Below are 27,471 nucleotides of genomic sequence, written 5' to 3' on the forward strand. Positions count from 1 at the left end.
CACAGCAGGGTAACTGCTTGTAGTGAGTTCATACTAGTGTAGTATTTTTAAATGAGTGGGAAGCTTAGTTAGCATCTACACCTTGCAACATAAGAGGGCACATCAGCCTTGAGAACAAAATTTATTAAATAAAAATATTAAGAAAAACTATTTTTTCACCTATCTAGCTGTGTCTTTGCTTGAACATGACATACTAGATTTGTGCTGACTGGATTGTGGAAATCAACTATTTTTATTCTTACAGAAGTTGCTATCCACTTAAATAAAAGATCCTAACTTAAATCTCCTTTTAATGGCATTTTTAGCAATTGTATACACTTTTACCAAAAACACAATCCTGCAACTAGTTCTGAATCAATCTCTTAATGTATTTTTCCTTTACAGGAGTAAAGGGAAAAAACATTAAAATTACTTATTTTACTGTAAGTTAGTGTGAAAATTCTTCATGCTGTTTCTGCAACTTGACTTGAATATTTAAGGAGAGAAGGTTTGGTAGATGGTGTTGAGTAAGAGTAGCAGCAGGAGCAGCCAGCCTGCATGTTACACATGACAGCCAGAGAGTAGATGCACATTGCCTTCACAGTGGATGTGCAGTTCAATACGGTACCTTGGTCACCAAAAATGGGGTAGAAGCTCTTGGCTTTGAGTCCCTTGGTTTGCTGAACAGCTTCAAAAAAACCCTATTTCAAACATACCCCATTCAGTCAAAAGCTTTGCAGGATGAAGTAATGGCTGGGACAGCAACTCCTCATGCTGGGAAGAAGCTGGAAGTCTTTGGCCCAAGCGCTGTGGTATCACTACATCTCTTTGTTGTTGGTATTACAGCCTGGCTTCCCACAAACACTCTGAGATGCAGATTCTCTGAAGTAATAATGTAATGCAGACAAGATTGTGTGGTTTTCATCTAGCCTGTGCAGCACAGAGGAACAGCTGTTCAGTGTAAGTATGTTAAATCTGTTAGATCCAGCTGGTTTGCCAGGTTAGCTAGCATTGTATTGATACCATCTTCTAATTATGGACTACTCTCACTGGAACAGCTTAACAGCAAATTTTCTACTGGATTTTCTGATGTTCAGCCAGCCTTCCTGGAGCTACAAGGTATTGAGAGTCACCTCATTGCTGGGCTAAAAGGCTCAGTTTTGTGTTACCAATTCAGCTTTTATTTCCTCCTGATGCTCAAAATTGAATTCTTATGACATTCACATTTGTTCTTTACTGTCTAAAATTAAGTAGAAATGCAGTGCCTCAACTACTTTCAGAATGCTGTAGGGGATATTTTTTAATGAGAGATGGAAAAGATGTAATTGTCCCAGTTGTATAGCAGTGGCTTGGAGTAATTGTTGGTGGTGAGAGGGAATTTCTTCTAGTAAGATTACTGTTTGCATTCTGTGTTGTGTGCTAGAAGTTGTTTTGACCAGGGTTCTTTAAAACATGAAACTTCTCCCTTAATCAGTGTCCTTGATTCACTGAGAAACACTGAGTTTCTATGTATCTAACTTTTTTTTTTAAGCTGGCTGGGCTGCCTCTGCTTTGCAGTCTATTTTCTGCTATTTCTCTATGTTTTTCTGGATGTGAGGCATTGATTCCAGGTTTCAATACAAAAAGAACCTTATCCAGTCAGTTCACCTAGAGTTAAGAAAACCTGCAACTCCAAAACTGAGACTTAACCTCTCCCTCTCCAACAAAAAAATCCCAGAAAACCCTGAAGCCATCATCATGCAATGCTCTTTCCTGTTCCCCTGCAGCCCTCAAGAGCAGACTTGCTCTAATTGTAGTATTTCCTGCTTCAATGGCACAATCAGGTTTCTGACTAGAGGTGACAATCTTACGCTGTGTGTTTTTGCAGTGTTGGCTGCAAAGATTGCTTCGTTTGCCAGTAAGTTAAGGAAATGGGACAAATGTACTACTGCAGCCTTGGAGGACACCACTAGAGCAAGTGACCAGAGCAGTTTGTGCCATGATCTTTACAAGAGGCTGCCAAAGAGACCAGTGAGAAATAAGGCAGAACATGGACCACCCCAGTGAACATGGGTAACCCTGGACACCAAAGTCTCTGCTCTACATTTGCCTTCAAGGTGATCTGGATGTAGCTACAATCCACTGTAGTCCTAGAATAGCCTCAGAAACTTGGCAAGTTCTGGCCCCTCTGTCAGCACAGCTGCAGCAAATGCAGGCTGCTTCTCACCCCTGTGCTTAGCTGTGCCTTGAGCAGTGAATCCCACATCGTTTGCTGCAGACTCTGCAGAACACTCCCTCTGTCACATACACACTGAAATCACTAGAGGAAAACAAGAAAGACACAGTCACTCTTAATGCTAAATAATTCCAACACTGGGTTTAGAAATAAGCTTTTATTAAGTCAACTTGAGTTAGCCACTATTGAATTTGAGGAATGAGTACAGAAACAGAAGTTCCATAATCAGGACTAATTCCATAATGCTATTCAGTGATTAACAGTTTATTATTTAGTACCCAGAATGCTCACCCTAAAATACATGTCTTTCTAGTCCCAGTGAGTTTTCAGTTGCTTGATTCTATCTTCTGTCAAAAATTCCATTATAACAAGGCAGTCAGCATGCTGCTGGCCACTTAGAAGATCCATATTTGGCTCTAAAATTTCAGGACAGTTCGAATGCTTAAAATAAAAAAATGAAAAAAAAAATTACCAAGAAGTCAATTTTCTCCCCATCTCTCCCCTCCCTTTCATTGCTGAGACATATTTTAACTTCTGTCTTTTGTCATGAATGAAGTCATGCTTATGCCTATCATATTTATTAAAAAATCCAGGATAATGCTTGTTCTCTTCAGCTTTTCTTTCTCTCCTCCAGTAAGATAAACTCCAAATGAACTCTTTTTCATACTAGGTGTCACCTTTCAGTAGTAGCCAAGGAGCAGTAATATTTACAGGCATTCTCCCTTTCTCTGTTTGGAAAAGGTTAGGTAGCTTTCATTATTAGTTTCCTTGGACATGCTCATGTATGAATAAAACACTGAAATGATACTGAAGTTTGTAACTGGGACAGGGATCAACTGCTGGATGAAATTTGCATAAATGCAGTGTTTCCAATTGTAACAAATACAGTCGACTGATTTATCCAAAATAGAATCCATATGAGCTAAAGCAGATAGAACTAATACCTTCTCTAAAGTTATACACAATAGACAGATATGAGGATTGAGATCAAATACAAAGACCATGCTGGTTTCTGGAGACAGTGGTCAAAACTATTTGTCTATCTGCAGAGGATCCTAAATATTACTGAATAATCTTCAGTCTCTTTAAATTCCTTACTATAAGGGAGAATGTATAGCAATGGTGAAAGCCTGAGACTGACCTGTCCCCTTTACCAGCTTTTTATCTCTATTTCTCTTTTACACTGTTGCTTGCTTTTACTGTGTGCCTGTGTTTTGGCACATGCCTGGAAAGTCAGAGAAGTGTGTTTTTATCAGAATCAATGCATGTGGTATATGTTACCCTTTAGCTTCCCTGTTTAAAATATGACAGTGGGCAGGGAACCTGTACTTTGACAGTGTCTGATCAAGAAGTGTCTTGTATACCTTTCAATATTGTGAACATTACCTTTTTCCTGAATGCATCAGCTCAAAAGCCTCATTGATTTTGTCAAAAGGCAGCGTGTGAGTCACAAATTCATCAACCTTAATCTTTTTGGACATGTATTCAGTCACCAGTTTAGGAACACTGTCTACACTCTTCCAGCCTGAAAGAAGGAAAACATGCCTTATTTTTTCCCTTTTCCACCCATCTCAGAAAATTAAAAACACAGCCCTAACAAAACTTGTATGATCAATATGAAAAGGAGCAGAGATGAGTGACATGTCTGTCTCTCCTACAGAGGTCTAGCAAAAGCACACGTTATCCTAACACAAGCATTGGTGAAAAATCTTTTACTAGGTGTTGCAGCATTCAGCATTGACAGCAGCCCTCACCTAGGAAAGTATACACATGGCATCTCTATCAGACCCCCTACATTCTTTATAACCCAACCCAGTAAGTTTTTTATTGCTTGGACAAAGAGCAGTGTAATAATTCAAAGTCTGAAATTGAACTTCCATCAACTTCAACAATTACTGAATTCTCAAAAAAAAGAACTCAATGTGGTTTTGAGTTGACAGCAGAAAATGCGTATCAAGCACTTGTTTTGTCATGTTGGCCTCACAATTTACCTAGTGGTTAAGCAACACAAATACATGTGTTCCCATCTCTCCAAAGACCAGGTCCTTTCACTGGATGGAACTAAACCAAACCTTCACTTGGTGGTAAAGCAGTTTCCCTATTCCATTCCTTTAGTACTGAGTAGGATATAGATATATTCTCTCTTCAAAATATGTTAGATATGATACCAATGTGTTAATCTGTACCCTTTCTATAGGAATAACAGATTTTAAGAGTCTATCTTAAAAGCCAACGTAGCATTTATGAATAGCCTGTCAATAGTACATTTCTTGCACAAGCAAAGCCAAGGGGGTGTGTTCTTCCCAGCTTTAGCCCAGAGTAAATTATTTTCATCCCCACAGCAAGAGAGAGTTACCTCCAAATGCAGTCCCTTTCCACGTCCGCCCAGTTACGAGCTGGAATGGCCGTGTGGAGATCTCCTGGCCAGCAGCAGCCACTCCGACTATCACACTGAGTCCCCAGCCTTTGTGGCAGGCTTCCAGGGCAGCCCTCTTCATGGACAGACAGGACAAAGCAGGGTGTTTATTGCTAAGGTTTACACTGCCTGGACTGGCAGCACTTCCTTTCCCCCAGTTAATGAATCACCACATCACCATTTAAGGAACAGTAAATACACTGAAAATTACATTATATTTTTCATTCAGGGTTCAGATTCCCTTACACTTTTAAAGATTCACTTTGCCCTTTTTATGTCCTATCTAGCTTTCAGAGAAGTCACTCTGAACTCCCACTGAGAGTCAGGATAAACTGTAATCACAGACCATATTACCAACAGTAAGGAATGCTACTGTAATTGCTGAAAATCCAGCCTTACATTTAGTAGTACTCCTGCATTGCATTTCCAAAGGTAAAATTAATTACTTGAGAAATTAGGGAAATGCTGAGTGATCCCTGAGATTTTACTGTTCATTGCACAATAGATTTTATAAGAGTTTTGTTAATTTCAACTGTCAGCACAGAGAAACTCAGGACCTCAAAACAAGTCTGATTAAGGAAAAAACTTTTGTAAGTGCCATTTTCAACCCAAGAAGTAGCAGCTGCTTCCATTACATAATTAGGATTGAGTGTGAATTGTCCTTATGAGTCATAGCAGGTATCATCATTATTAAGGAAAAAAAAAAAGATTAGTGAATCTGGCATGTTTTATCTTAAGAAAGCAGCTGATCTTGCTGTTCAGCTGAACTGGTCCCTCCCTGCACACGCTCCTGTTGGCCAAGCACTCACCATGACTCCGACGTTTCCAATGCACTCAAATGAGTAATCCACACCACCATCGGTCATCTCAACCAGAACCTCCTGGATGGGCTTCTTGGAGTCTTGGGGGCTGATGCACTCAGTAGCTCCAAACTCTTTGGCTTTGGCATACTTATCCTTGTTAATGTCAACGCCAATGATCCGGGATGCTCCTGCTACTTTACAGCCCATAATAACCGCCAGCCCAACGCCTCCCAAACCAAACACGGCACATGTAGAGCCAGGCTCCACCTAGGAGTAACAAAGGAATCATGAGCAACAGAAAAAAAATTCATCCTTCCAGGGGAAGAGGAAATGCAGGTTAAGGAGGCTGTAATAAAGGAAAAATGGAAGCAAATATACATGGCTATGAGATTTTATAGACAAGGGAAACTATACAGAAATTTAATTCTAAAAGCTCTTTAGGCACTAAGCCCCTTCTTTTGCCTGAAGACTCATGCCCACACACCTACCACCTCCATCTCACCCTGAGCTTCAGGCTATCAGAATGACTTGCAGCAAGATGAACATGAACCAGAAAAGTAATTCATATATAGCTGCTGTCAAAAGGGGTGCAGAATACTCCACCTGAATTTCCTCCAAAGGGCAACGGGATCTTTCTAACCTCATCTGGCCTCTTATGGGGAAGTTAGAAATTCTTAGCTAAATTTCATCAGCTGAAGAGGAAGGAGCACAGATTTGGTACATCCCCTTTTCAGTCCTAGTGTAGTTGCTTAGCTGTGCGTGCCACAAGGCCAGCCTTTACCTTAGCAGTGTTGACAGCAGCCCCATAGCCCGTGGAGATGCCACAGCCCAGCAGGCACACTTTATCCAGAGGTGCTGCAGCATCTATCTTGGCTACTGAGATGTCAGCCACCACGGTGTACTCAGAGAAGGTGCTGGTCCCCATGAAGTGGAAAATCTGCTTTCCCTTGCAGGTGAATCTGCTGGTACCATCAGGCATGACTCCTTTCCCTTGAGTGACTCTTGAGGCAAAGACAGGAAAGTGCAGAGTTTTAAGCAGCAAGTACTCTCACCAGATGGAATCCACTAAGCAGCACAGAGAGGCAGCTGCATACTTGCACCTTTACATTTTGACCACTTTAGTAAACCTAGAAGTTCACAGAGGTGAGATGCTAAACTCCTAAAACTTTATGCAGTTAATTCCTCCAGGAAAAACCTGAAAGAAACAGAGTTTACTCATATGCTGACCTTATTAGTTAGCAATGCTACCTGTGCCACAGCACCACACCACTGTCTTGGCCTCCTTCAGTGCCATCCCCTGAATAGCACCTGTCAGTTATGTCACTGGGGCTTTTTTTGAGTTTGGGAGATTTTTTTTTTCAGAACAGGAGCTGCAAATTTATCTGGGAAGCACATATTAAGGGAAAAAGAGCTGTCTGTATGACTCTGTACCACTTGAAAGCTTTGCTGTTCACTCCCAAGAGCTACATTCCCTGAAGTGCTTCCCTTAAGTATGGGTTAAATATGGAGTCAGAGCATTTATGTTTCCAACCTGTGGACACAAGGGAGTAGTTTGCACCTTCACATACATGAAAAGAGAGAAACAGTTTTATTTAAGGTAAGAATAGAAATTTTAAGGAAGACTGAAAAAAAGTGCCTAAGTGGCTCCTGAAACACCTGCTTTCCAAGTCATTAAATTATGCATCAACAGATTTATTCTTCAGAGAAAACTCCTGTCAATTGCTTTTGCTAACTACAGCAGGTATACATTGAACAAATACCATAGCATTTGTCAAAGTCATACAGACCTTATCTTCTGGCACAGGTTTGTTTTAGGATTCTTACAGAACTTGCACTCTCCACACTGAGGGATGTATAGAGGGATAACAGTGTCCCCTAAGGAAAAAATATTCTGTGTCTAGTTATTGAGTCAAGCAAGGCATTGTGAAAAAAAATGGAAGTTACTTGATTCTGCATGTTTTTCTGTGAGTTTCAGTTCACTTAAAACCTTTGTGTACTAAAAGCTGTTTATGGTATACAGAGGTATTATAGAGTGCTCGATAAACAACTTTAATCCTGGCTGAGCAGACAACCCATCTGAAATTCATCATTCCAGAACAAGTAGCAACATTATTGTGAAACAAAACAACCCCAAATCAACAGTGAACAACAAGACTAAACACTTTAGGCCTTTTAATTACACCAACAGATAAAAACTACAATTTGAAAAAGTAATAAAACCTCAACCCTCTTGCACTTATACACTGATCTGATTTCAAGTAAAAAAATGCTCTTCTGGGCTCTTTCATGCTTTAAATCAAGAGCTCGTTGAATAGATTAGTGTTTTGTCTCACAGACCACAGAAATCTACACAGACATACACCCCAGAATAAAATACTGTATTAACTCCTGCAATATGGCATTTCAGTGGCCCAATTTGACAGTGAGTCTTCAAATAAAGTAACACTTTCAAGGAAGGCAGAAAATTTGTAAGGTATTTCCTTACCCTTCTTTACTTTTGTTACTCCTTCCCCAACACTCTCTACAATTCCTGCTCCTTCATGTCCCAGGATCACAGGGAAACATCCTTCAGGATCAGCACCACTCAGAGTATAGGCATCAGTGTGACAGACAGCAGTGGCAACTATCTGTGAAGAAATAAATAATCTGAGACATCCTGAAGAACAGAATAGTAGCACAGATCTAAACAATTCCCTTTAGTCAGAAATTAAGAACAATTGCCAGGTCAAAGTTCTGGTAGCATTTAGGATATAGGCAACATACTTTCAATTCCTGGCAAGCAAGTTTTTCTTATTTTGAAAATGCAAAGTCACGACAGTACATTTTTATAATTTCCATCAACCAAAATGTGACATTGAAAGGGGTAAAAGATGACCTGTCTTTTCCTATAGCTAGAAATCAGTGCTCCAAGTCCTCTCAAAGTAGTTTAACATCTCAGATTTGAAATAAGTTAAGACTCAGAGGTAAAATTTCCAGAGAGACCATGCAGAACTCTCAGTACTACATAAATCCTGCTTAAGTCTTCAGCACCATGCATAAATCCTTTCCACAGGAATAATTTTCACATTAATGTATACTTTTTGGCAGACACAGGCTCCTGGAAAGTCCTGATGAAATCAGAAACTTGGGTTTAGGGAATCCAAGAGACCAATCCTAGCTCAGCAGCCAATAACTTATGGCCTGACTGAAGTAAAATCCAGCTTGTTACACAGCTGCCACAAATGACAAACTGCTGTCCTTGAAACAAGATAAAGGTGCTCCCAGCTCAGACATTTTGAGAGAACTCTCAGAACTTTTGAGAGAAAAGTGTTTTCCATAAACAGAAGATCTAAATACTGTCATTTTCTTCTCTGTAAAGCCAGATGAGATACTAATGAACTAATGATATCTATTCAACATTTCTTCTGTTGGCAAACAAACTATTCATCTTCAATACTCAGTCTCCTAAAATAGAAAACATATAGATAAGAACTGATGTAAATACCTTGATACGAACTTCATGAGCTTTTGGTGGAGCAACCTCCACCTCCTCAATTGAGAGAGGTTTACCTGCCTCCCAGGCAACAGCAGCTTTGCATTTAATAACCTAAAAGACAAGAACAAGAAAAAGTAAGAGGACATCTGTTGTATGGTTAATTTAAAATAATTCTTGTTCAGCCAAGTGAGAAAATAAAAGCAGCACTAGTGGCTTTTGGAAAGAATCCCAGATCTGAAATTCATAATTTCAACACAAAGGTTTAATTGCCCCACATTTGCTTTCAGCAAGCTAAACAATAATGAGTAAGCCAAGATCTGAAATTTGGATGTCATTCTCTTACTGTGTAAAAATATAATAAGCCTAGGAGTGCTTGGGAGACATGCTGCAGTGAAGGGAGCAATGTGAATGGAAAGGCTGCATGAAAAAATGGTGGTTTAACATCCAAGACTGCCATTCATTTCAGGTATGTTCATTAAACACAGTGCTTGAAGCTGGAAAGTTCAGAAAGGGAACTGTGGAGAACCACATCAAGACTGAATTTCCTGTTCCTGGTCAGGATGGTTTCCAAGTAGGATTCCAGCAAGGAGATGCAGCTGACATGCAGAGCCCCCAGCGATGCAGAGGGACCAGAGGGACTTTGCTGTAAGGCTCTAACACTTCTGCTGTGGCCACAGGGATCACTGTTAGCAAGTCTTCACTCACTGCTCTCAGTGCCACAACAAATCCTGCTCTGCAAGCTTTTCAATCCCAATGGTGAGAGCCTGGATAAGAGAGTAGGATCTCTGGATCTGGAAATCCTATTGACAGCTACATACACACCAGTGACTGAGAAAATCAGCAGGCATTACAGCCAAACACTCTGGAGCAGCTTCAGGATAAGCATCTGGATTACCCTTAGAGGTTGGTTTCATGAAGATGACAAGGTCTAAGCCATTGCTATTAGAAATATAAACCAAGAGAAGAACATGACATTTTGTGTGTTCAAAATAGCTGTGCTGTACCCATGGAATGCTTGAAAGAGAGGATTAATGTAAATTCCCAAGATCAGCAATACATTTACTCAGCCTTTTTGAAATTTCACTTGCTGGAAGAAATAACAGTGCCAAGAGCACCTTTTGAGCTTGCCAGCTCTCATGCATCACCTGTGATCAGCAGAAAATAATGGCTAGTCTATGCCATTCTTACAACAGTATTTCTGTTGTACAATAAACAGTACTAGGCTTTGCCAGAGCCAGTTAAAATCCTCACTGCACCTGTGATAGCAGAACTTAGATACCTATCTTGGCTTAAATTTGGTAAAATAAATACTACAGACCCAAAAAAGCTTTGTAACAGAAAACAGGTGCCAATTCCAATAGCCAGCAGGGGTGTAAATTAGACAGAAACACCCCTAACTAGAGCTATGAAATCTTCTTGTCCTGCTCTTTAATACCAGGGTAAATATTACAAAAATGTACGGAATGCGCCATAGTAACTAACTGTGGAATCACAGTGTGAGCCATCAGTCATAATCTCTAAATCTACCAAAGATTTTGCCAGAAAAAAAAAAATCTAAATTCAAAGCACAAAGTGCAAGGGGAGCCATGATTCAGTAAATCATTTACTGGTTTTCAATCCATCCCCTCATCCTCCCCTCATTAAGTCATCACTTGTTCTTGCATGGGAGACTGCGCACTCCTAAAATTTGATTTCCACAAGCTTAGTTAAACACAAATTAACGACAGAGAGGAGAAAAAAAAAAAAAGTCTTCTTACAGGATAAATTCTGATCGTCTAAAACTAACAGTATGCATCTGGAAGCACATTCTGAAATAGTAATTTCTCATTCAGTCCATACAGCCACAAAGGCCCCTGGACTATTTAGAGTGGGTATCAGGAAAGTCCCATCTTTTTCTGCCCTATTATTATTCATAACTTTCCACTGTCGCTTTGCTGAAAATCTTGAAGCCAACAACTGGAAATAAAAAATTGGAAATAAAAACCAAAACACCAACTTCTAGCAGTTCTTCACTTCCTCTATTACCATGCTAGCACTGAAGCCCAGCTGTTGGGTTGCTTGTGGCCGCGCACACCATCAGCTACCTCAGTCGGGATGAAACCGAGCTCTGGCAGGGACAGAAGCCGCTCCAAACCCCAGTGCCCGCCTGGAGCAGCTTCAGCGTCCGGCCAGGCGCGGCCGCCGACGCGGCTCGGGGCCCGGGCGCTGACCGCCTGCACAGAGTTCAGAAAATACTGGCACAAGGTCTGTGCTATCGCGCTGTTCCTACAGCCGTGCAGCAAACGTGCCAGCAATGGCTTTGTGAGCAGGCAGGTCTTGTTTTACCCCTTCTTTCCAGCCGGTTCGGTCGCACCTGCCCGAAACCCACAGGAAACACGCAAAGCTCAAGGTCTTCTGCTCATTCCTCCACGCCGCGACCCAAGAGCGGCCGGAGCGCAGCCCTCAGACCCCCAGGACGCGCAAGGGGCTGGAGTACAACACACGGCGGGGAGCGAACGCGTGTTTTCCTTCCTAGCCTGCAAACACTCACAGCGAGAGCCTCCCACGCCAGAGCAGCGGCACCGACTCCGCCGCACGCCTCACACGCGTGGGGCAGGAGCGCGGAGGAACCCAAACAACCCCAGAGCCCCGGCCAGCGCTGGGGCCAGAGCGGTCACGGCGAGCCCGGCCCGCGGCCCCGGCAGCGACGGCAGGACAGGGCCGGGAGGGCTCGCTCGCCTCGTCCTGCCCGGTACGGGACCCTCCGCCCGCCCCCGGCGACCTTCCCGCCGCGGAACGCAGACGCTCACCCCGCTCGCCATCGTGCACGGCTACGGCTGCCAGCGGAAGGGGAAGAGGAGCCCGCCTCCTTCTCCGCTGCGTCTCTCTCCGCCTCCCTCTCAGGGGCGGGCGAAGGAAGTCGCTCCTTCCTCTCTTTTTCGCCTCCCACCCTTCCAGGGCACGGGCGCGCTGGATCTATTACCAGTCCCCTGTGGGTTTTTCTTCCCGCAGACCGCGGTGCGGGCCAAGGTCTCTGTGTTTCCTGAGGGTGCCCGCAGTGTAGCCTTGCCGTGTGGCCGGGTTTGTGGCTGCTGGCGGCTGCACCAGTGTCTTCCATCGCGGCTCCTTTAGTCCGGCTGGCAGATGGACGTTACTGCGCCCGTGAGGGAGCAGCCCGCTGTCCCGGCCCATGGGCCTGTTCTCCCAGCTTGCCCAGATTCCTTCCCAGCTAACGGGACGCCACGGCCGCCTCTGCGCCGCTCCCTGAGGGCCGCAGCAGTGCCTGAGTGTGCCTGCCTTCCCCGGGCGGGGGAATGCCGCCCTGCCTCTCGTTCTGGGGTGTTTGGTACCGCCCACGTCCCACCTGGGCACAGGGGGAAGCCGAACATGGCTGCAGAGCCGTGTCCTTTGTGCCTGAATCTGTTCTTGGCTGGACAAACTGCAGTGGTGCAGGCTTTCCTGGGTGGAAATGTGGAGACATTACTTCAGACTGGGTGAAGGCAGTGCGCTGCCAGGGTAGGTGAAGGGATCTGCAGTAGGATGGAAATTTTGACTGGGCTTCTTGACATTCCATCCAGCAGCCTTTGAAGCAAAGGAGCTATTGCTGCAAGATGGGATCATTCACTGGCTCATGGTGTTGTTTCATTTTCTGAAAAACAGTTTTTCTCCAGGAAGGGTAGGAAGGGCTTCTTGTGAGGTATGCAGACATGATTGTGTAAGATGAGGGGAACAGTTCTGCCCTGAGCTGTTGGGATTTTCCACAAGAGGTGATGGTGCTCGAGGAATGGCAGGGTGTAACTAAGTCCCCTTCAGTAGGAAAGGGAATTTTTAATTTCCAATGACATGCTAACAAAAGCTTTGCAAATATCACAGACAACAGCACCAGCATTTGGAAAATTAGTAACAGGACATAAGCAGCTATGGCATTTAGTAAATAACATGAAAGTAACATTTAAGAATAAAACTAAAATGAGAAACTAAATCTGTTGGCTCATGAAAGCTGACATGGAATTAGAGGGTAATATGGCCATATGAAGGTAATATATAGGTTACACACCTTGTTGTTGAAATCAACACAGGCTGTGTCAATTTCCTTGGTTAAATTCAGCTCTGCCAACCTCTCCCGCTAATTTCATGCTCTTGGCCACCCCTGATTTGTCAGTGCTTCCAAAAAGCCTCCAAGCATTTTATGTTTAGCTAAACTCCACAGATGCTCTGCTTTTTTTAGTATCTGAAAATTGTAGGCACTGATTCTGGTGGACAATCGGACAGATACATAAATCAGACCTCTTTAGCACTCACTGTCCAGTTTCAGAGATGAAAGTTGTTTATTTTTTCATCTTTCCTTCCCTTGCAGTTTTGTGATGCTGCCCCCAGTGTTGCTGTGTGCTTTTGGAAGCCCCTGGACACTGTAAGTGGTTTTGCAACTTTCTTTCTGTTCTCAGCACCATGCAAGCAAATCAAGTTACCACTCCATGATCTTGACTAAACTATCCATGCTTTGTCACATGTTTCAGGTTTATGTAGGTAAGTTCTGTAGGAGAGGACTTCCACTGCTGCTCTGGATTTTACATTTATTTGGTTTTGGTGTTGTTCTTTCAGGTGTTACATGGTAATCAGGAGCATCAGCTTGGATGTGGAAAAGAGGAGGGCTTGGAAGCACTCTGAGCCTGTGGGAGGGAGATCTGGCAATCATGTTCTTGTTTGGTGGATGTGGTCTGTCACGTGGGAAGAAAAGCCCAAAACAACTAGAGATCTGTATTACATTTTCTCCTACCCTAGAGGCATTTCTGTACCTTAGTTTAAGTTTGAAACACAAGAAGCTGTGGGGGAAGAAATCACTTGCAAGACTGGGAGGCAGTGTATGGCTGAAGGAAGATGCAAGTGATCTGCCAGGGTGCCCATCCTGGGCCAGTGTGAGTGCCAGTGGCAGAAGCTGGCTGTGTGCCTCCCTCAGAAGGAGGAGCTGCTGCTTTGGCACTGGAGCTGCTGGGGACCAGATTGGCAAGGCACAGGGCGGCTGGAGCAGACTGACAAGTCTACCCAGAAGCAAAACTGAAATGCATTAATACAAATGTTGCCTGGTTTGTTTTCCCCAAGCAGATATGGTCCTAGATTGACCCACAGGTAATTTCCCTTCTATTAATACTGTTAATTTTCCAAATCAAACCAGTAGTTTTGATGGAAATATTTAATTAGAGCAACACTTTTAGAGCTGGGGTAACCTGTGCACTAGTTCCAGCAGTGGATGCTTGAGTGTAACTCTATTTTTGTGGGGCATTGCTTTCAAAGTCATCTTTTTGAATTCTGATTTAAGTTTCCTACATTTTTCTGTGAAGTACTGGAGGATAATACTTGTGCTCAAAAATGCTCAAAGCCGGTTGGTATTTCTTTGGGTAATTCTTAGGTAATTGCAATATTTTGTAAAGATAAATATAAATCTAATATTATCTGGTAATTCAAGAAATGGTTGGTTCCAAAGGAAAAACTTTAGGAATAATTTCACTAATTGATCCTAGTATAATTCTAAAGTATACTAGAGTAAAATACCTTTTCAAAACAAATCTGATGTACTCAGAATAAGTGTGAAAGTGACCATGACAGTTTTGCAGTAGAGACACATGAAGTTGGGATGCTGAAAGATGTTTAATATTTTAGATATGGAAATAAGTAATTTGGGGAGTTGGTGATTAAATACTCTCAGGTATCTGCATTCGCTGAAAACCAAATAAAGCACAAAAAGCTGATCTAGATCTAATAAGTGCTGATTTTAATATGTTAATATTAAAATAACTATGCAAGGGAAATTTGAAAGTTGAAAGTGTGAAAGTGTTGTGCTGTCACCTCCTTCTTTGCACTTGGCATAATTTTCTTCTGGTTTGTATAAATGTCTTTGTTTTCAAATGTAATTATTTGGCCAGCTGTGAAACAAGTGATGTTTTAGGAATCAAGCAGAATTTGAGGAGCTCTCTAATTATCTGCTAAAATTTGAAGTCCTGCCCAGTTAGTGATTGTTGCCCAAGGGGCAGGAGGATCTCCGAGATCCAAGGCAGCATGCCCGGAGAGCAGGGACAGGTGACCACCAGGTGGCCCTGCTGTAGCGGAGAGCTCCTCAGTACTCAGAAGGGCTTACACAATTTTTCATGTAACAGCAGTTCAAAAGAATTGGTAAAGTGCAAGTTACAATTTACTGTAGGCAGAATTTTTAAATAGTGACCGAAATTTTTTTTCATCTAGGTCTAGATTTTTTCCGAAAAGGAAAAATTATTATCTTTTGTCTCACTCCTGCACAGGTCTATGTGTTTATATTTGTTAGATACTTGGCAAATTGATTACATTTTGAGACTTACCACCTGTATAAAATTAAGACTGTGCAGATGCATGTGCAGTATAGGAAAACATTGTTTATTGGAAGTTCTTGGAGTTTTCTCAATAGGGAAGTGCTAGAACTCAGTTAATTAACATTTATTGAATTATATTGATGTTGACTCATTACTGCCACTCTTATTGTCTTATGTTTAAAAAGTAGTTAGGAGAATTATAGCTAACTTTATCTCATGTCGGAGTAATATGTGCAGAAGGTACTAAAAATCGGTGGACAGGATGGGATTTGTTTACCTTTGATAACTCATTTGTGTGTTCATCATATTCTGTATAATTGCTGATTGTGCTAAGGGGTTTCCAGAAGTTCAAAGGGCTGTGGGATGTAATAAGTGTTGCATAAAAGAGGTCAAAAGGCACAGTACTATTGTGGGTCAAATGTTCAGCACTGAAAGGAGAATTGATTTAGCAGAATGACCATTTGAAGTGACAAACCTGTCCTCTGGGGAAGATTTTTCAGAGTTGTACTGTAATATACCATGGGACTTGGTGTGGAAAATATATTAAAAGTACAATAACATTAGCCAAAAATGAAACAGCATCCATGGATGCTCTATGAGTGTTACATCATTATAAGAAAGTTATCTGCTGCTTTCTATAATATGCTTCAGAGTAGCAGCAGCAGGGGTGGTTTCCCTGCTGGGCTTTGCTGGAAGCTGCACCATTCACCCAGCTGGGACAGGGGCAGAGAGGAGAGGGCTCAGTTCACTGAGGGAGATGAAGGTGGGAGGCAGCAGCAGAGGGGGGGCACAGGCCATTGCTCACTGCTGAGGACAAGGGTGTGGTAGAACAGATGTGATGTGAGGGGGAGCTCCCCCTGCCCCCTGGAAACACTTCTGATTGAGTGCACTGCATGGGACAAGTTTTACAGAAAACCTTTATTAGTAAAATCATTTTCCTGGGAGAGACATCCTTTTCTGTCCTGTCTGGGCACAGCAGGACCAGCAGTGGCAGCAGCACAGGTGAGTTCCTCATTCTCTTCTCCTGGTGCCCCACAAGGGGAGGTGCTGGTTGAGAAGGGCCCGGGCCAGGAGAGCACCTGCTGTGCTGGTCCCTCCGCTCGGCTTCCTAGGCCGCGTCCCTCAGAAGAGCAGGACAGTGCGGATACTGAAACATGGAAGGGAAGGGAGGCTTGGCTGCAGCTCAGGAGCAGGCAGTGTGGCAGGCAGGTGTGCCTGGGGACCGGCCACCTTCTCTGCCATCCAGCCTCTTCCTGACTGAGCTGCATGAGGCGTGCAGCAGTGGGGCAGCCTTCAAATCCCTGCTGAGGGGAGCCCCTCACGGGATAAGGCCACAGGATCTGTGCTGAGCTGAACCATGAGCAGGAGGGTTCCCTGTGCTGAACATGGGCTCTTCCCTCTGGCTATGGCACAACTTGCCAGCACTCAGCTGGGAGGCACTGCTTCCTCAAAAGGCTCAGGTGCTCTTTGGGAAGCCAGTGTTGCATGTTCTGCCTGTTGGAATTTTAGGGGAGGTGCTGAGGTTTGCTGAACCTCCTGCTGGTCAGGGTCTCACCTTTTTCCTGCACGTAGCAACTCAAATCCCTCGTTCACTTTAGTGAATGGCAGAGTGTGCGTGATCAGCAAGTCCGAATTGAATTTCTTCTCCAAATAGCCAGAAACTAATTTGGGGATACATTCTCTCATCTTCCAGCCTAGAAACAGGAGAGAGCAGCTGCATGAATATTGGGAGAAAGGCTGTTTTGGTAAGGTAGTGTTACTGTGAGGGTCAGGACTAGTGACCAGTGCTGGTGCCACACCCTTGTGAGATGTTTTCTGCTCTTTGGGATGAGTGGGTTACTGTGAGACACAGGTGGAGGATTATTTGCACGTCTAATGCTAATGTTCAATACAGGCAATGCAGTGCTCCTCTTTATTGTCTTTTCCTTGAAAACCCTCTTTTACTATGATTTGTCAACTGCCAAGAGAGGAAAAGCTGAAATATTTAGAGTGCATTTTTAAGTTCACTACCTCCGAGCACAGTCCCCTTCCATGTACGCCCAGTCAGCAGAAGTGTGGGATTGATGGAAATCTCCGAACCAGAATCCAGTTCTCCAATCATCACACAGACACCAGTGCTCATATTGCAGGAAGCCAGGGCAGCAATCTGATAGGACAGGCAGGAGAATGAGAGAAAGCCCTTATGGGTTAGTCATGAGAGTCCTCTTTTTGTGCAATCTCTTGCTCCTCCCTGGTAACCTGAAAACACAGACCTGGGGAGCTTGTGGGCTCTTTTAAGATTTCCTCTCAGAAAGATATGCCCAGCAGTGCAGGCAGCCTGTGAGGAACTTCCCATGGGGGTGATTTTTGCCCTGAGAGGAGCCTGTGATGATCTGGGAGGGAGGACAGGTGCTGAAGTGCCACCTACCATGGTGTCCTTGTGCCCAATGGCCTCAAAGGAGTAGTCCACGCCCTGCCCGGTCATCTCAGTGAGCACCTCCTGGATGGGCTTCTGGAAGTCTCGAGGGTTGATGCAGTCGGTGGCTCCCAGCTCCTTGGCCTTGGCAAACTTGTCCTTGTTGATGTCCATGGCAATGATGCGGGAAGCTCCAGCTGCCTTGCAGCCCATGACAACAGAGAGGCCAATTCCTCCAAGTCCAAAAACAGCACAGGTGGAGCCTGGTTTTACCTGCACAGATGGGAGCCTATGAGTCTCCAGTGGGAAGGGGAGGAGGAAGAAAAGAAGGTTTCTTTTGTACAGGATTGATGAGGTTGTGAGGGTGGCTGTGGTGAACACCAACCTTGGCTGTGTTGATGGCAGCCCCATAGCCCGTGGAAAACCCACAGCCAAACAAGCAGACTTTGTCCAGAGGTGCTGCAGCATCTATCTTGGCAACAGTGTACTCTGGGACCACGGTGTATTCTGCAAAGGTGCTGACCCACAGGAAATGATGGATCTGCTTCCCTTTGCAAGAGAAGCGGCTGGTCTTGTCTGGCAGCAGGTTTTGTGGTTCAGAGATACTGTGGAGGAGATGCAAGTATTTGTATTTGTATTTGATTGAGTGAAGCGCTGATGGGGGTGTCAGATTTGTCATAAAGTCAATTCCCTGTAGGTGTAGGGGAAGGCAAAGTAAACTTACTGGGACTTCTGGCAGAAGTTGGATTCAGGATTCCGGCAGAAGCTGCATTCCCTGCACTGAGGGATGCAAAGTGGGATTACTTTGTCACCTGAAAGATAACAATATTCCATGTTATGTGGGTCTAAGGATGCTGCCTGTGTGAGAGCTGATTCCTGGGCATGTGTTTGTGTGTGTGTGTCAGTTACCTGGTTTCATAGAGGTCACTCCTTCTCCAACACTTTCCACAATTCCAGCTCCTTCATGGCCAGGGATCACTGGGAATTCTGCATTGGGAAAGCAGCCTTGCAGAAGGTGCTCATCTGTGCGACAGATGCCTGTGGCCACAAGCTATTTGGAGAGGAACAAGCAGATGTCCTGGCCTCTGTCTAACTCAGTTTGTAGAAGCAATTTTCCCAGGGGTGTTATGATGCCCCTCAGTCAGTGCTGGCACTCTGTGGCAGCATACAGAGCCCAGGCTTCCCTTTCCCTTGCTCACTCTGAATGCTCCATGTGGCTTTCCTCTGCACTGAGCTGGAGGTGGAAGAGGAGGGGAGGCCACAGTGTGGGTACCAGAGCCCTGTCCAGTAGAGAAAGGGCTGGAGATAGGATGTGACAGCTTAGACAAGAATTAGTCCAAAAGTCCAAGTTCCTATGTGACAGCTTAGACAAGAATTAGTCCGAAAAGGACCCCCTGGCAGATAGTGCATTTGAGCCAAGGCAGCTCTGGGCAATGAAAGCATCTTGGAGGACGCAGATCCCTGAGTTTTACTGAAGTTATAACCACAAGAGGAGCAATTCCCAAAAGGAACGAAGAAAAAGATATTGAGATGTATTTTTACCTTGATCCGGACTTCCCCTGCCTTTGGGGGTGCAACTTCCACCTCCTCAACAGAGAGCTTGCCCGGGGCCCAGACAACAGCAGCCCTGCACCTGATAACCTGGAAACAAGCAAGAGGAATTCATTGCATGGGAACGTTTGCCTTTAAAAGCACACAGCTGGGGGAAATCATCCTGCAGTCACCTAAACCCGAGGTGCTCAACCCTGGTGATGCTCAGCTGCACCTGAAACCAAGTGCTGTTCAGTAAAGACTGGCCTAGTTTTGGGTCTGAGGAAACCCCATTTGTGGTTTGTGATCCAAAGAGTATCAGGTGTAGCCTTGGAAAGCTACTGGGTTCTGATGGCTTTGGTGGATTTTTCATAATATCCTCATGTGTTACTGGCCAGACTGTGCTGTCATGAGCACTGCAGACCCTACCTGGTGGAAGTGCCAATGGAGAGCTTTGATGTCAGCTTTGTGACACACTGGGCTGAAGGTGAGAGAGGGGTTGTGGAATTGTCCCCATCTGATTGGCACCTGGATCATTTCTTTCCTTTACCAAGGTTTGATTTGCGTGTGACATGGCACAAACCCTTCCCCAGTTCAATTCAAGGCAGTTTGGCATCAGCAAGATGGGGCTTGCAGCCTGAAAAGGATATTGCCATGGACAAGGCTGAGTGCAGGAGGTGAGTGGCTGAAGAGGGCACCACTGGAGAGCTGCGTTTGCTGCCAGAGCAGGAGCACAGGATGGGATTGAGCAGGAAGGTGTTTTTCAGGGCAGCACAATTGCAAATTTTGTCTCCTGAGCAGCCGAGCAGGACAGAGTGGGAATGCGCTACCGAATGCAGAGTCTGGTGACATTCTCAGGGGTTTGGAAGAGGAGGGGGAGTAAGATCGGAGGAAAGAGGGCCCGCGGAGTGCTGTGCAGGGTGAGCCTTCTGCCGCAGATTTGGCCAAGAGCAGGGCACCTCGGAAAGGAGGATGGGAAATGCCTTGTCCTTACTTTTCCCGCAGTGGCCATGAGGTCTTAGCAGAGCCGTGTCTGTGGCTGCGGCAGGCTGGAGGGAAGCTGCTGCCCGGGCGTGCTGCAGGATCCGCCAGGCGTGGAGCGGGAGCAGTCCCGGCGCGGCACCGTCTCTGGAGAGCGCTGGTTAATGTGTGTCGGGGGCTGGATGCTGCATAGGGAGTGCTGAGGGGAGGAGCTGGACAGCGGCAGGGAGATGGATGGGGGCAGAAGTCCTCCAGGGACTTGAGTTTTATCAGTGACTCTGCCCTTGGGTCATTGCCTGCCCTCCCTGCCTGAAAGGCTCAGAGAGCTCAGAAAGGTTGGTTTATTTCTTCCAGTTGCTTCTGGCAGGTGTGGAGGGAGGAGATCTGCATCTCTGCTGGGGCTTCCTCGAAGTCTCCTTTTTGCCAGTTTGGAGCATTTGACCTGGTGTCCATTCACACCACAATATTTGCGAAAGGATTAAAAATTTTTAAAAACTAAAATAAAACACATCCAAAGCCAGTGAAAATGTGGTGGATAAAGACACATGTCCCTCTGGGTTGAAGCTTTACTGTCTATGATATTGGAGTTATTTTCAGAGCTATTTTCACCAGAGCAGTAAGAGGAACATCTGTCAAGAAAGGAATTTTTTCCCCAAGGATCCATTTGCTTGACTGCAGTGTAGCCAGGTTTGTAGGTGGGTTCACTCCACCCAGGCTTTTCAGGTTCTTCCAGAGCTGTTTTCTGCTGGGGCATTTGAAAAGGTGATGTGTAGGAGAGACAGGATGAGCAAGAGCTTATTGGAGGACCAGGTAAGATGAGCACTGTGTGTGTTTGGGAACTGTTTCTGTGTTTGGGAAGAGGCCCCACGTTTACGTGTTCAGTGGAGTGTCTGCAGAGGCAGACACTTGTGTTGGTGCTTGCTATTGAATGTCCCAGCCCTTTCTCATGGGCTGAGGGGGAGGTTCGTAGCAGCTGCAATACTCAGAGTTGGCTGGCCAAGCCCCCAGCTCTCAAGTACCCTGAACATATCTCCAGCTCCAGGGATGCCACCCAGCTGCTCTATCCTGCCCCAGCAGCTGTCTGAGCTCTTGCACAGAGCATGGCAGCCCTGTGGTGGGACAGTGGTCCCAGCCACATGGATGTGCTGCTTGGCATTCAGTTCTCCAGCCCTGCTGGTCAACTCTAGGCGAAGGCATGCTCCTGTCTTGGAGGTGAGCAGCTGGCTCTAGCGCAGACATGCACTTGTGGATCACTTTTATCTGTATTTTAGGTAAACAGTGATGTTTAACAGTTTTTCCCAAGAATTGTCTACTTTTCATACATTTGTTTGCACACCTCTGGTAGCCTCAATCAGAGTATGAATGATGATGATGTATAATTTCCCAGGAATAAGGAGTTTTAGAATGAAGTTTTAAAGATTTTCAGTATTCAGCCCGGTCAACCTGTTGCATTCAAAAATAAATAAATCTATCATGACTTCTAGTATGCTTTGTGTATCTTGTTAGAGAAAAAAAAAATTCTTGTCCAGAGAAATTTTTTTCACTTGTCCAAACATTTGATAACATCTGAACAAAACATGGGCTTCTTGTCTCCCAGGTGTATGTGTAGCACAGATGTTCTTATTACTGGGATCTGTAGTCTCCATCTGATAACCTGGAAGCATTGGAGGGAATTTTGTTGTGTGGGAATGATCATTTGGCTTTGATACACTGTCAGGGAGAGTGATCTTAAAAGCATGTGAAAATAGAGCTGCACACTGCAGCATGTGCCATTTCCTGGGGCAGTGTCTGGGTGGATGGAGTGTGGTGGGAGAGCAGAAATATGGGAGTGCTCAGCTGTAAGCAAAGCCAAGTGATGTTCAGTTAAACTCTTCCATAGTTCAAGGTCTGAGGAAACACCCTTTGTGCTTTGTCTGGTAGTTAGATTGCTTCTTGGGAAATTACTGGATTTTTCATGTATTTGGTGGATTTTTCCTGGTATCATGTGCTAGCGGACAGTTGGTGCTCTGATGGGGCATGCGGTCTCTACTCGTTGCCAGGACAGGTCCTAAAGAGAGGCTTACACAGCGCTGTGCAAGAGCTGTCCAGAGCTGTCCTGGACCCCCCCAGGAGTACCTTAGAGCCAGAGAGTCATCAGGAAGGGCTGGCAGAAACCTTCTGTCCAAGATATACAATCACACAAACAAATTCATCTTCAGCTGAGTGTTGATGAGGGTCTGCAGGGCAAAATACTCTAGGAAAGCATGAACTTTTTGTTGTTTCTCAGTCACAATACACTTCATTCCTCCATCAAAGGAAATGCAATTGCAGGGGAAAAAAAAAAATTAGAGACTACAAGAAAATGGACGGGCATTACATCAGTTGCAGTGCAAAGGACCAAACCAGGCTGAAACTAACCTCACAGATGTTGCAAAAGCAGGGGAAAAATCAAGGAGGAAGACACAACTTGGAGGGGAAGGTATGAAGGGCATGGCATGGAGACTTAAAAAAAAATCTTTCCCAAAGTCAAAGCCATCAAAAGGCAGACCATATGCCATCAAGTGCAGGCACATGCACCAAAGCTTGCCAAAATTGATCCCCATTGAAATTGCAATATTTGGTTTCCCTTCCTGAATGGAAATGAATTTTTGTTTCCCTTCCTGAAAGGAAATTATTTCATTTCCCTTCCCAAAAGGAAATTATTTTGTTTCCCTTCCCAAATGAAAATTATTTCCTTTCCCTTCCTGAATGGATATTATTTGGTAATTATTAGTTGGTGAGCCCAACGTGATTCTGACATGATCCTGTGGTGGTTTGGGAAAAAGGACTTAAATATTAAGCAATGTGATCCCAAGGTGATTCAGGAAGATTACTGCAGACCTAAGAGAAATTAGAAGGTGGAGTCAGCAGACCAAGAGTCTGAGAGCCTAAAAATCCAGATGAGCTATAGCCAGGCAGACCAGAGAGCCTAGAAGTCAGGACAAGGTATGAGATACCACCCCCAAGAAGAAGAGTGCTGGATATGAGGAGTGGACACTATGCACTTTGCTTATTTGGTGCATTGGAGCAAGCCCCGTGCCCCCTGACAAGGTATGGCTGCAGTCCAGAGGGGACCCAGGTTGGTGCAGAGTTCCCCCGGAATGGCAGTGTGTGTGCAGCAGGACACAATGGGAAATAACATATGGTTTGCTAAGTTGCTACTACATGAGCACTGGAACAAAAGCAACATGGAGCTCTGAGAGGCAGAGTCAGAGCTGCACAGACAATATGTAAGAGAAGCCCTCTAAAACTGTATAGTGGCCATCTCCACAGTAACCCGATGTGATTGGGGATTGGGCTGCAGGGAGAAGTGCAGCCAGAGATGGAGCCCAGCGTAGCACTGAGAGCAGAAGGGAATGCTGCCTGGTCCGGACCTGACAGATTTCCACACCTGGAGTACCGGTGAGGCGCTGGGGACACAATGGGAAATAACATATCAAGTGAAGAATTGATTGTTTCATCTACATGGAAAACAGAGCAGGGCAACAGAGGCTAACAAAAAACTGTAAAAGGAAGAAGAGAATTATTAAAACAGCACTGTGAGCTGGGGACAGAGTAGCTCTGTCATTCAGCATGGTGTATTTGTTTGCTGATAAAACATGTGCATTTTGTTTGTGAATTGCAGCTATTAATCTTTGATTAGGCATAAGTGTAAAAGTTTTTATTCCATTAGCGTAAGTACACTCAACAGATACTGGATCAATATTGTTCAAGTTCTGTAGCTATTGATAAAATTATGTAACTGTTGATTTGTTACTATGCTAATATATAGCCTTTAGCTTATTCTTGTGAGTTGCCATATGAAGTTGAACAGCTATTGATATTGTCAATATTCTAGAAGTGTAAGTATAAGAGTTTCTGATAGTATGTAATGTAAGTTCAATTAATGAATCAAGGTCAGTGCACAGACCCATTCCAGAGTTCAATAGAAATTACACAAAAAATGATTGTACTGGGTTTACTGTCTTTTGCAAAGGGCACTGTAAAAGATAGCAAACACAACATTAGTTTATGAAAAGCCTTAGATTAATATTATAGACTGTGAAAAGCAAAACTAAATCAGAACTTAGAAACGTATGTTCTTGCTGTGACATGCTGCCTGAACATTTGTATACTGTTAGTCCTAAGTGAGATATGCAAATATGTTATAATATCAATTTACTCGAACATATCTTTCTAGAGATGCTGCAACTTTGTAATTAAAAGAGAAGGGGGAATTGTGGAGGAATAGAATGTAAGAAAATTAAGATAGTGCAGAAGGTAGTCTCACACCTGAGGAGCTGCAGCTGTACTAATCACCAAAGATTAGAAACAATCCTGCCCTTAACAGGCCACAGCTGTGTCCAATAGTGATGACTGCTATAGAAGAGTGGGCTAGCTGGGTGAGCAGAGAATTGGAGTTTTTTGGTTGTGCTGTGAGGAGAAATGGAGTATGTTGGATGTACTGTGAAGAAGGAGTCGTCAATGCAGTGCGGAGCTGCCCATGAGAAATGACCCAGAGGTTATGGGAACTTTCACAATTAGATGACAACAACCTTAGACTTTGGGGAAGATTTTTTTTCTTCTTTTTTTGAAGTATCCAAACTATGTCACTCCTATCTTCCCCACCAAGTTTTGCAATCCTGTCTTCCTGCTTGATTTTTTCTGTTGCTTTTGCAAGATCTGTGAGCTTAGTTTTGGCCTTGTTTTGTCCTTTCCAATGTAGCTCATTTCCTCACAGACCATTTTTTAAAGGGACTAAACCTCCTGAATTTCAGGGTTTTTTAGGTTTTTTCAACTTCATTTCCTTTGATGGTATCTCCATTCCAGCATGTTTGTAAGTCCTCCTTTTCTGTTTAGGCCTTGAGCGGGGATCAATTATAGCAAGCTTTGCTGCATGTGCCTGCACTTGATGGTATCTGGCCTGCCTTTTGATGGCTTTGACTTTGGGAAAGATTTTTTTTTTAATTATTTTTAAGTATCCATGACATGTCCCTCCTAACTTCCCCTCCAAGTTGTGTTCATGCCTTTTTCCCCTGCTTTTGCAACATGTCTGACCTTAGTTTTGGCATGTTTTGGTCCTTTGCAATGCAGCTCATTTCCTCACAGACCATTTTTTGACAACACGAAAACTCCCAATTTTCTGGGTTTTTTTGGGGTTTTTTTTCAATTGCATTGCATTTGATTCTATCTCCTTTCCAGAGTGTTTGTAAGCCTTTCTTTTTGGGTTTGTAAAATTCTGTTTCCCTTGCCGAAATGAAATGAAATTTATTTCAGGATGGGAAATGGAATCTTGCAATTTGAATAGAGACCAATAGAGAAGTCTTTGGTGCATGTCCCTGCACTTGATGGCATGACATGCCTTTTGATGTTTTTGATGTTTTTGACTTTGGGAAAGATTTTTTTTTTTTAATTTCTTAAAATTATCCATGCCATGTCCCTCATATGTTCCGCTCCAGGTTGTGTCAGCCTCCTTCACTTTTTCCCCTGCTTTTGTAACATCTGTGAGCTTAGTTGTGGCTTGTTTTATTCCTTTGCAATGCAGCTCATTACTTCACAGGCTATTTTTTGAAGTCTTTAAAACTCCTGATTTTCTGATGTTTTTTCAATTGCATTTCATTTGATCCTATCTCTTTTCCAGTGTGTTTGTAAGCCTTTGTTTTCAGGTTCAGGAAATGAAATTTCCTTTCTGGAAGGGAAAAGGAATCTTGCGATTTCAGTGGAAACCAAGAGAGGAATCTTTGGTGCGTGTCCCTGCCCTTGATGGCATGCTTTCACTTTTGATGGCTTTGACTTAGGTAAAACATTTTTTCTTTTTTTTTTTTTTTAAGTATTCATGCCATGTCCCTCATATGTTCCCCTCCAAAATGTGTCTTCCGCCTTGACCTTTTCCCCTACTTTTGCAACATCTGTGAGGTTAGTTTTGGCATGTTTTGGTCCTTTACACTGCTTCCGATATAATCCCAGTGTATTGTCTTGTAATCAACAAATTTCCCAAATTCTGATTTTTCTCCTTCCATTGCAATTCCTTTGATGGTATCTCCATTCCAGTGTGTTTGTAAGTCCTCCTTTTCTGTTTTGGCCTTCAGTGGGGATCAATTTTGGCAAGCTCTGCTTCATGTGCCCACACTTGATGGCATATGGCCTGCCTTTTGATGGCTTTGAGTTTGGGAAAGATTTTTTTTTAAATTTTTTTTAGGTATCCATGCCATGTCTCTCATTTATTCCCCTCCAAGCTGTGTCTTCGTCCTTGACTTTTTCCCCTGCTTTTGCAACCTCTGTGAGCTTATTTTTGACCTGTTTTAGTCGTAGGTGATTTGAAGACAATCAAAATTCATGGCAAGTCATGAAATCCAGGGATATATACTAAAGCTTTCCCTATTGATCCCCACTGAAATCGCAAGATTTCATTTTCCTTCTGAAATGGGCATGATTTTTTCTTTATTTACTTATCTTTACTTTCCAGTTTCAAATTTAGTATTTTTTTACTTTCGACAGGAACTTGCTTTGTCATGCTAAATTTATTTCACTTCACATTCTGAAAAGTTTCCTGTTGTCTACAAGGGTATATTCTATTTTTTAGAAGTGCCCTTCTAATTCCCACTTTAGGAATTTTAATTCCTACATAACCACTACTGAACTGAATGTGTGGATTATTTGTACAAACATTTTGGATTTAAATTTGCTACAGTTAACATATATATAACTCGTCATAGAACTCTTCCTAAGTGCATCTCAAACTTGACCTTGTTCACTGCTTAAGGCTAAAAGAAAGAAATGCTGATATTTTTTCAGTTGCATTATCAGAGCAACACTTTGAAGGACTTAGACCATTTTTCCCCTGCTACTTCCCCTGCCTGGAGTTTTTGCTTCAAAATGTGCTTCCAACTATTTTATTTCCTCTACTGCCTAGGCTCCAACATTTTCTAAAGGATGAAAATCTAGAAGAATCAGCAACAGAATCTCATCAACACTCATCAGACTAGTATCACTTGGGTGATAAAAACTATCATTATAATCATCTTTAAATTCAACATCTGAGTCCTGCATGGTGCCTATATTCACCAATTTTTGCTGCATTTGAAGTCACAGCTTCCTCAGTTTAGACCTTCATCACAGAGGTAATAATTTCTTCGGAACCTTGGGAAAAAACAGTTACCAACATAAACTGGATTTAGTTTTGCAACTGTATTTTTACAGCTGGAAGAGAAGAAAATGCAAAAGTCCATGCCTACAAAAATATCCTGACTAGCCACATCCCATGACCTATACAAGTTTTACACTGAAAGATGAGGAAAATCTCAAATTACTATCTTTAGTATGTTATTGAAATAATTATAGTTTTAAAAATCAGCTGGAA

At 43.6% G+C, this 27,471-nt stretch overlaps 2 protein-coding genes across 3 annotated transcripts; both read right to left on the reverse strand.

Moving 5' to 3' along the window:
• Window positions 1-2,336: 2,336 nt before the first annotated feature.
• LOC132072125 (alcohol dehydrogenase class-3) lies at window positions 2,337-11,772 on the reverse strand. Of its 2 annotated transcripts, none has more exons than XM_059470153.1 (9): window positions 11,678-11,772; window positions 8,898-8,999; window positions 7,899-8,040; window positions 7,201-7,288; window positions 6,195-6,414; window positions 5,420-5,680; window positions 4,551-4,686; window positions 3,581-3,719; window positions 2,337-2,635 (listed from the first exon to the last, which is right to left on the reverse strand). In XM_059470153.1, the coding sequence occupies exons 1-9, from the start codon at window positions 11,687-11,689 to the stop codon at window positions 2,611-2,613; spliced, it is 1,125 nt and encodes a 374-aa protein (XP_059326136.1). In that variant the 5' UTR covers window positions 11,690-11,772; the 3' UTR covers window positions 2,337-2,610. The 2 variants fall into 2 exon arrangements, with proteins under 2 accessions (XP_059326136.1, XP_059326137.1); XM_059470154.1 differs by lacking the exon at window positions 11,678-11,772 and adding an exon at window positions 10,914-10,931.
• A 4,335-nt stretch (window positions 11,773-16,107) lies between these two features.
• Window positions 16,108-20,145, reverse strand: LOC132072265 (alcohol dehydrogenase 1-like). The gene is made up of 9 exons (XM_059470431.1): window positions 20,128-20,145; window positions 19,146-19,244; window positions 18,513-18,654; window positions 18,328-18,415; window positions 17,989-18,208; window positions 17,616-17,876; window positions 17,219-17,354; window positions 16,764-16,902; window positions 16,108-16,355 (listed from the first exon to the last, which is right to left on the reverse strand). The coding sequence occupies exons 1-9, from the start codon at window positions 20,143-20,145 to the stop codon at window positions 16,331-16,333; spliced, it is 1,128 nt and encodes a 375-aa protein (XP_059326414.1). The 3' UTR covers window positions 16,108-16,330.
• Window positions 20,146-27,471: the final 7,326 nt, after the last annotated feature.

Source organism: Ammospiza nelsoni, chromosome 4, assembly GCF_027579445.1.
Source record: "Ammospiza nelsoni isolate bAmmNel1 chromosome 4, bAmmNel1.pri, whole genome shotgun sequence".
NCBI classification, from domain to species: domain Eukaryota; kingdom Metazoa; phylum Chordata; class Aves; order Passeriformes; family Passerellidae; genus Ammospiza; species Ammospiza nelsoni.

Coding starts and splice junctions, on each gene's coding strand:
- LOC132072265 (XM_059470431.1), bottom strand. Junction 17,355..17,615: donor TTGGGCACAAGGACACCATG/GTAGGTGGCACT, acceptor CTGTCCTATCAG/ATTGCTGCCCTGGCTTCCTG. Junction 16,356..16,763: donor TTGCTACGTGCAGGAAAAAG/GTGAGACCCTGA, acceptor TCCATGTTTCAG/TATCCGCACTGTCCTGCTCT.
- LOC132072125 (XM_059470153.1), bottom strand. Junction 7,289..7,898: donor AGTAACAAAAGTAAAGAAGG/GTAAGGAAATAC, acceptor TTTTTTCCTTAG/GGGACACTGTTATCCCTCTA. Junction 4,687..5,419: donor TTGGAAACGTCGGAGTCATG/GTGAGTGCTTGG, acceptor CTGTCCATGAAG/AGGGCTGCCCTGGAAGCCTG.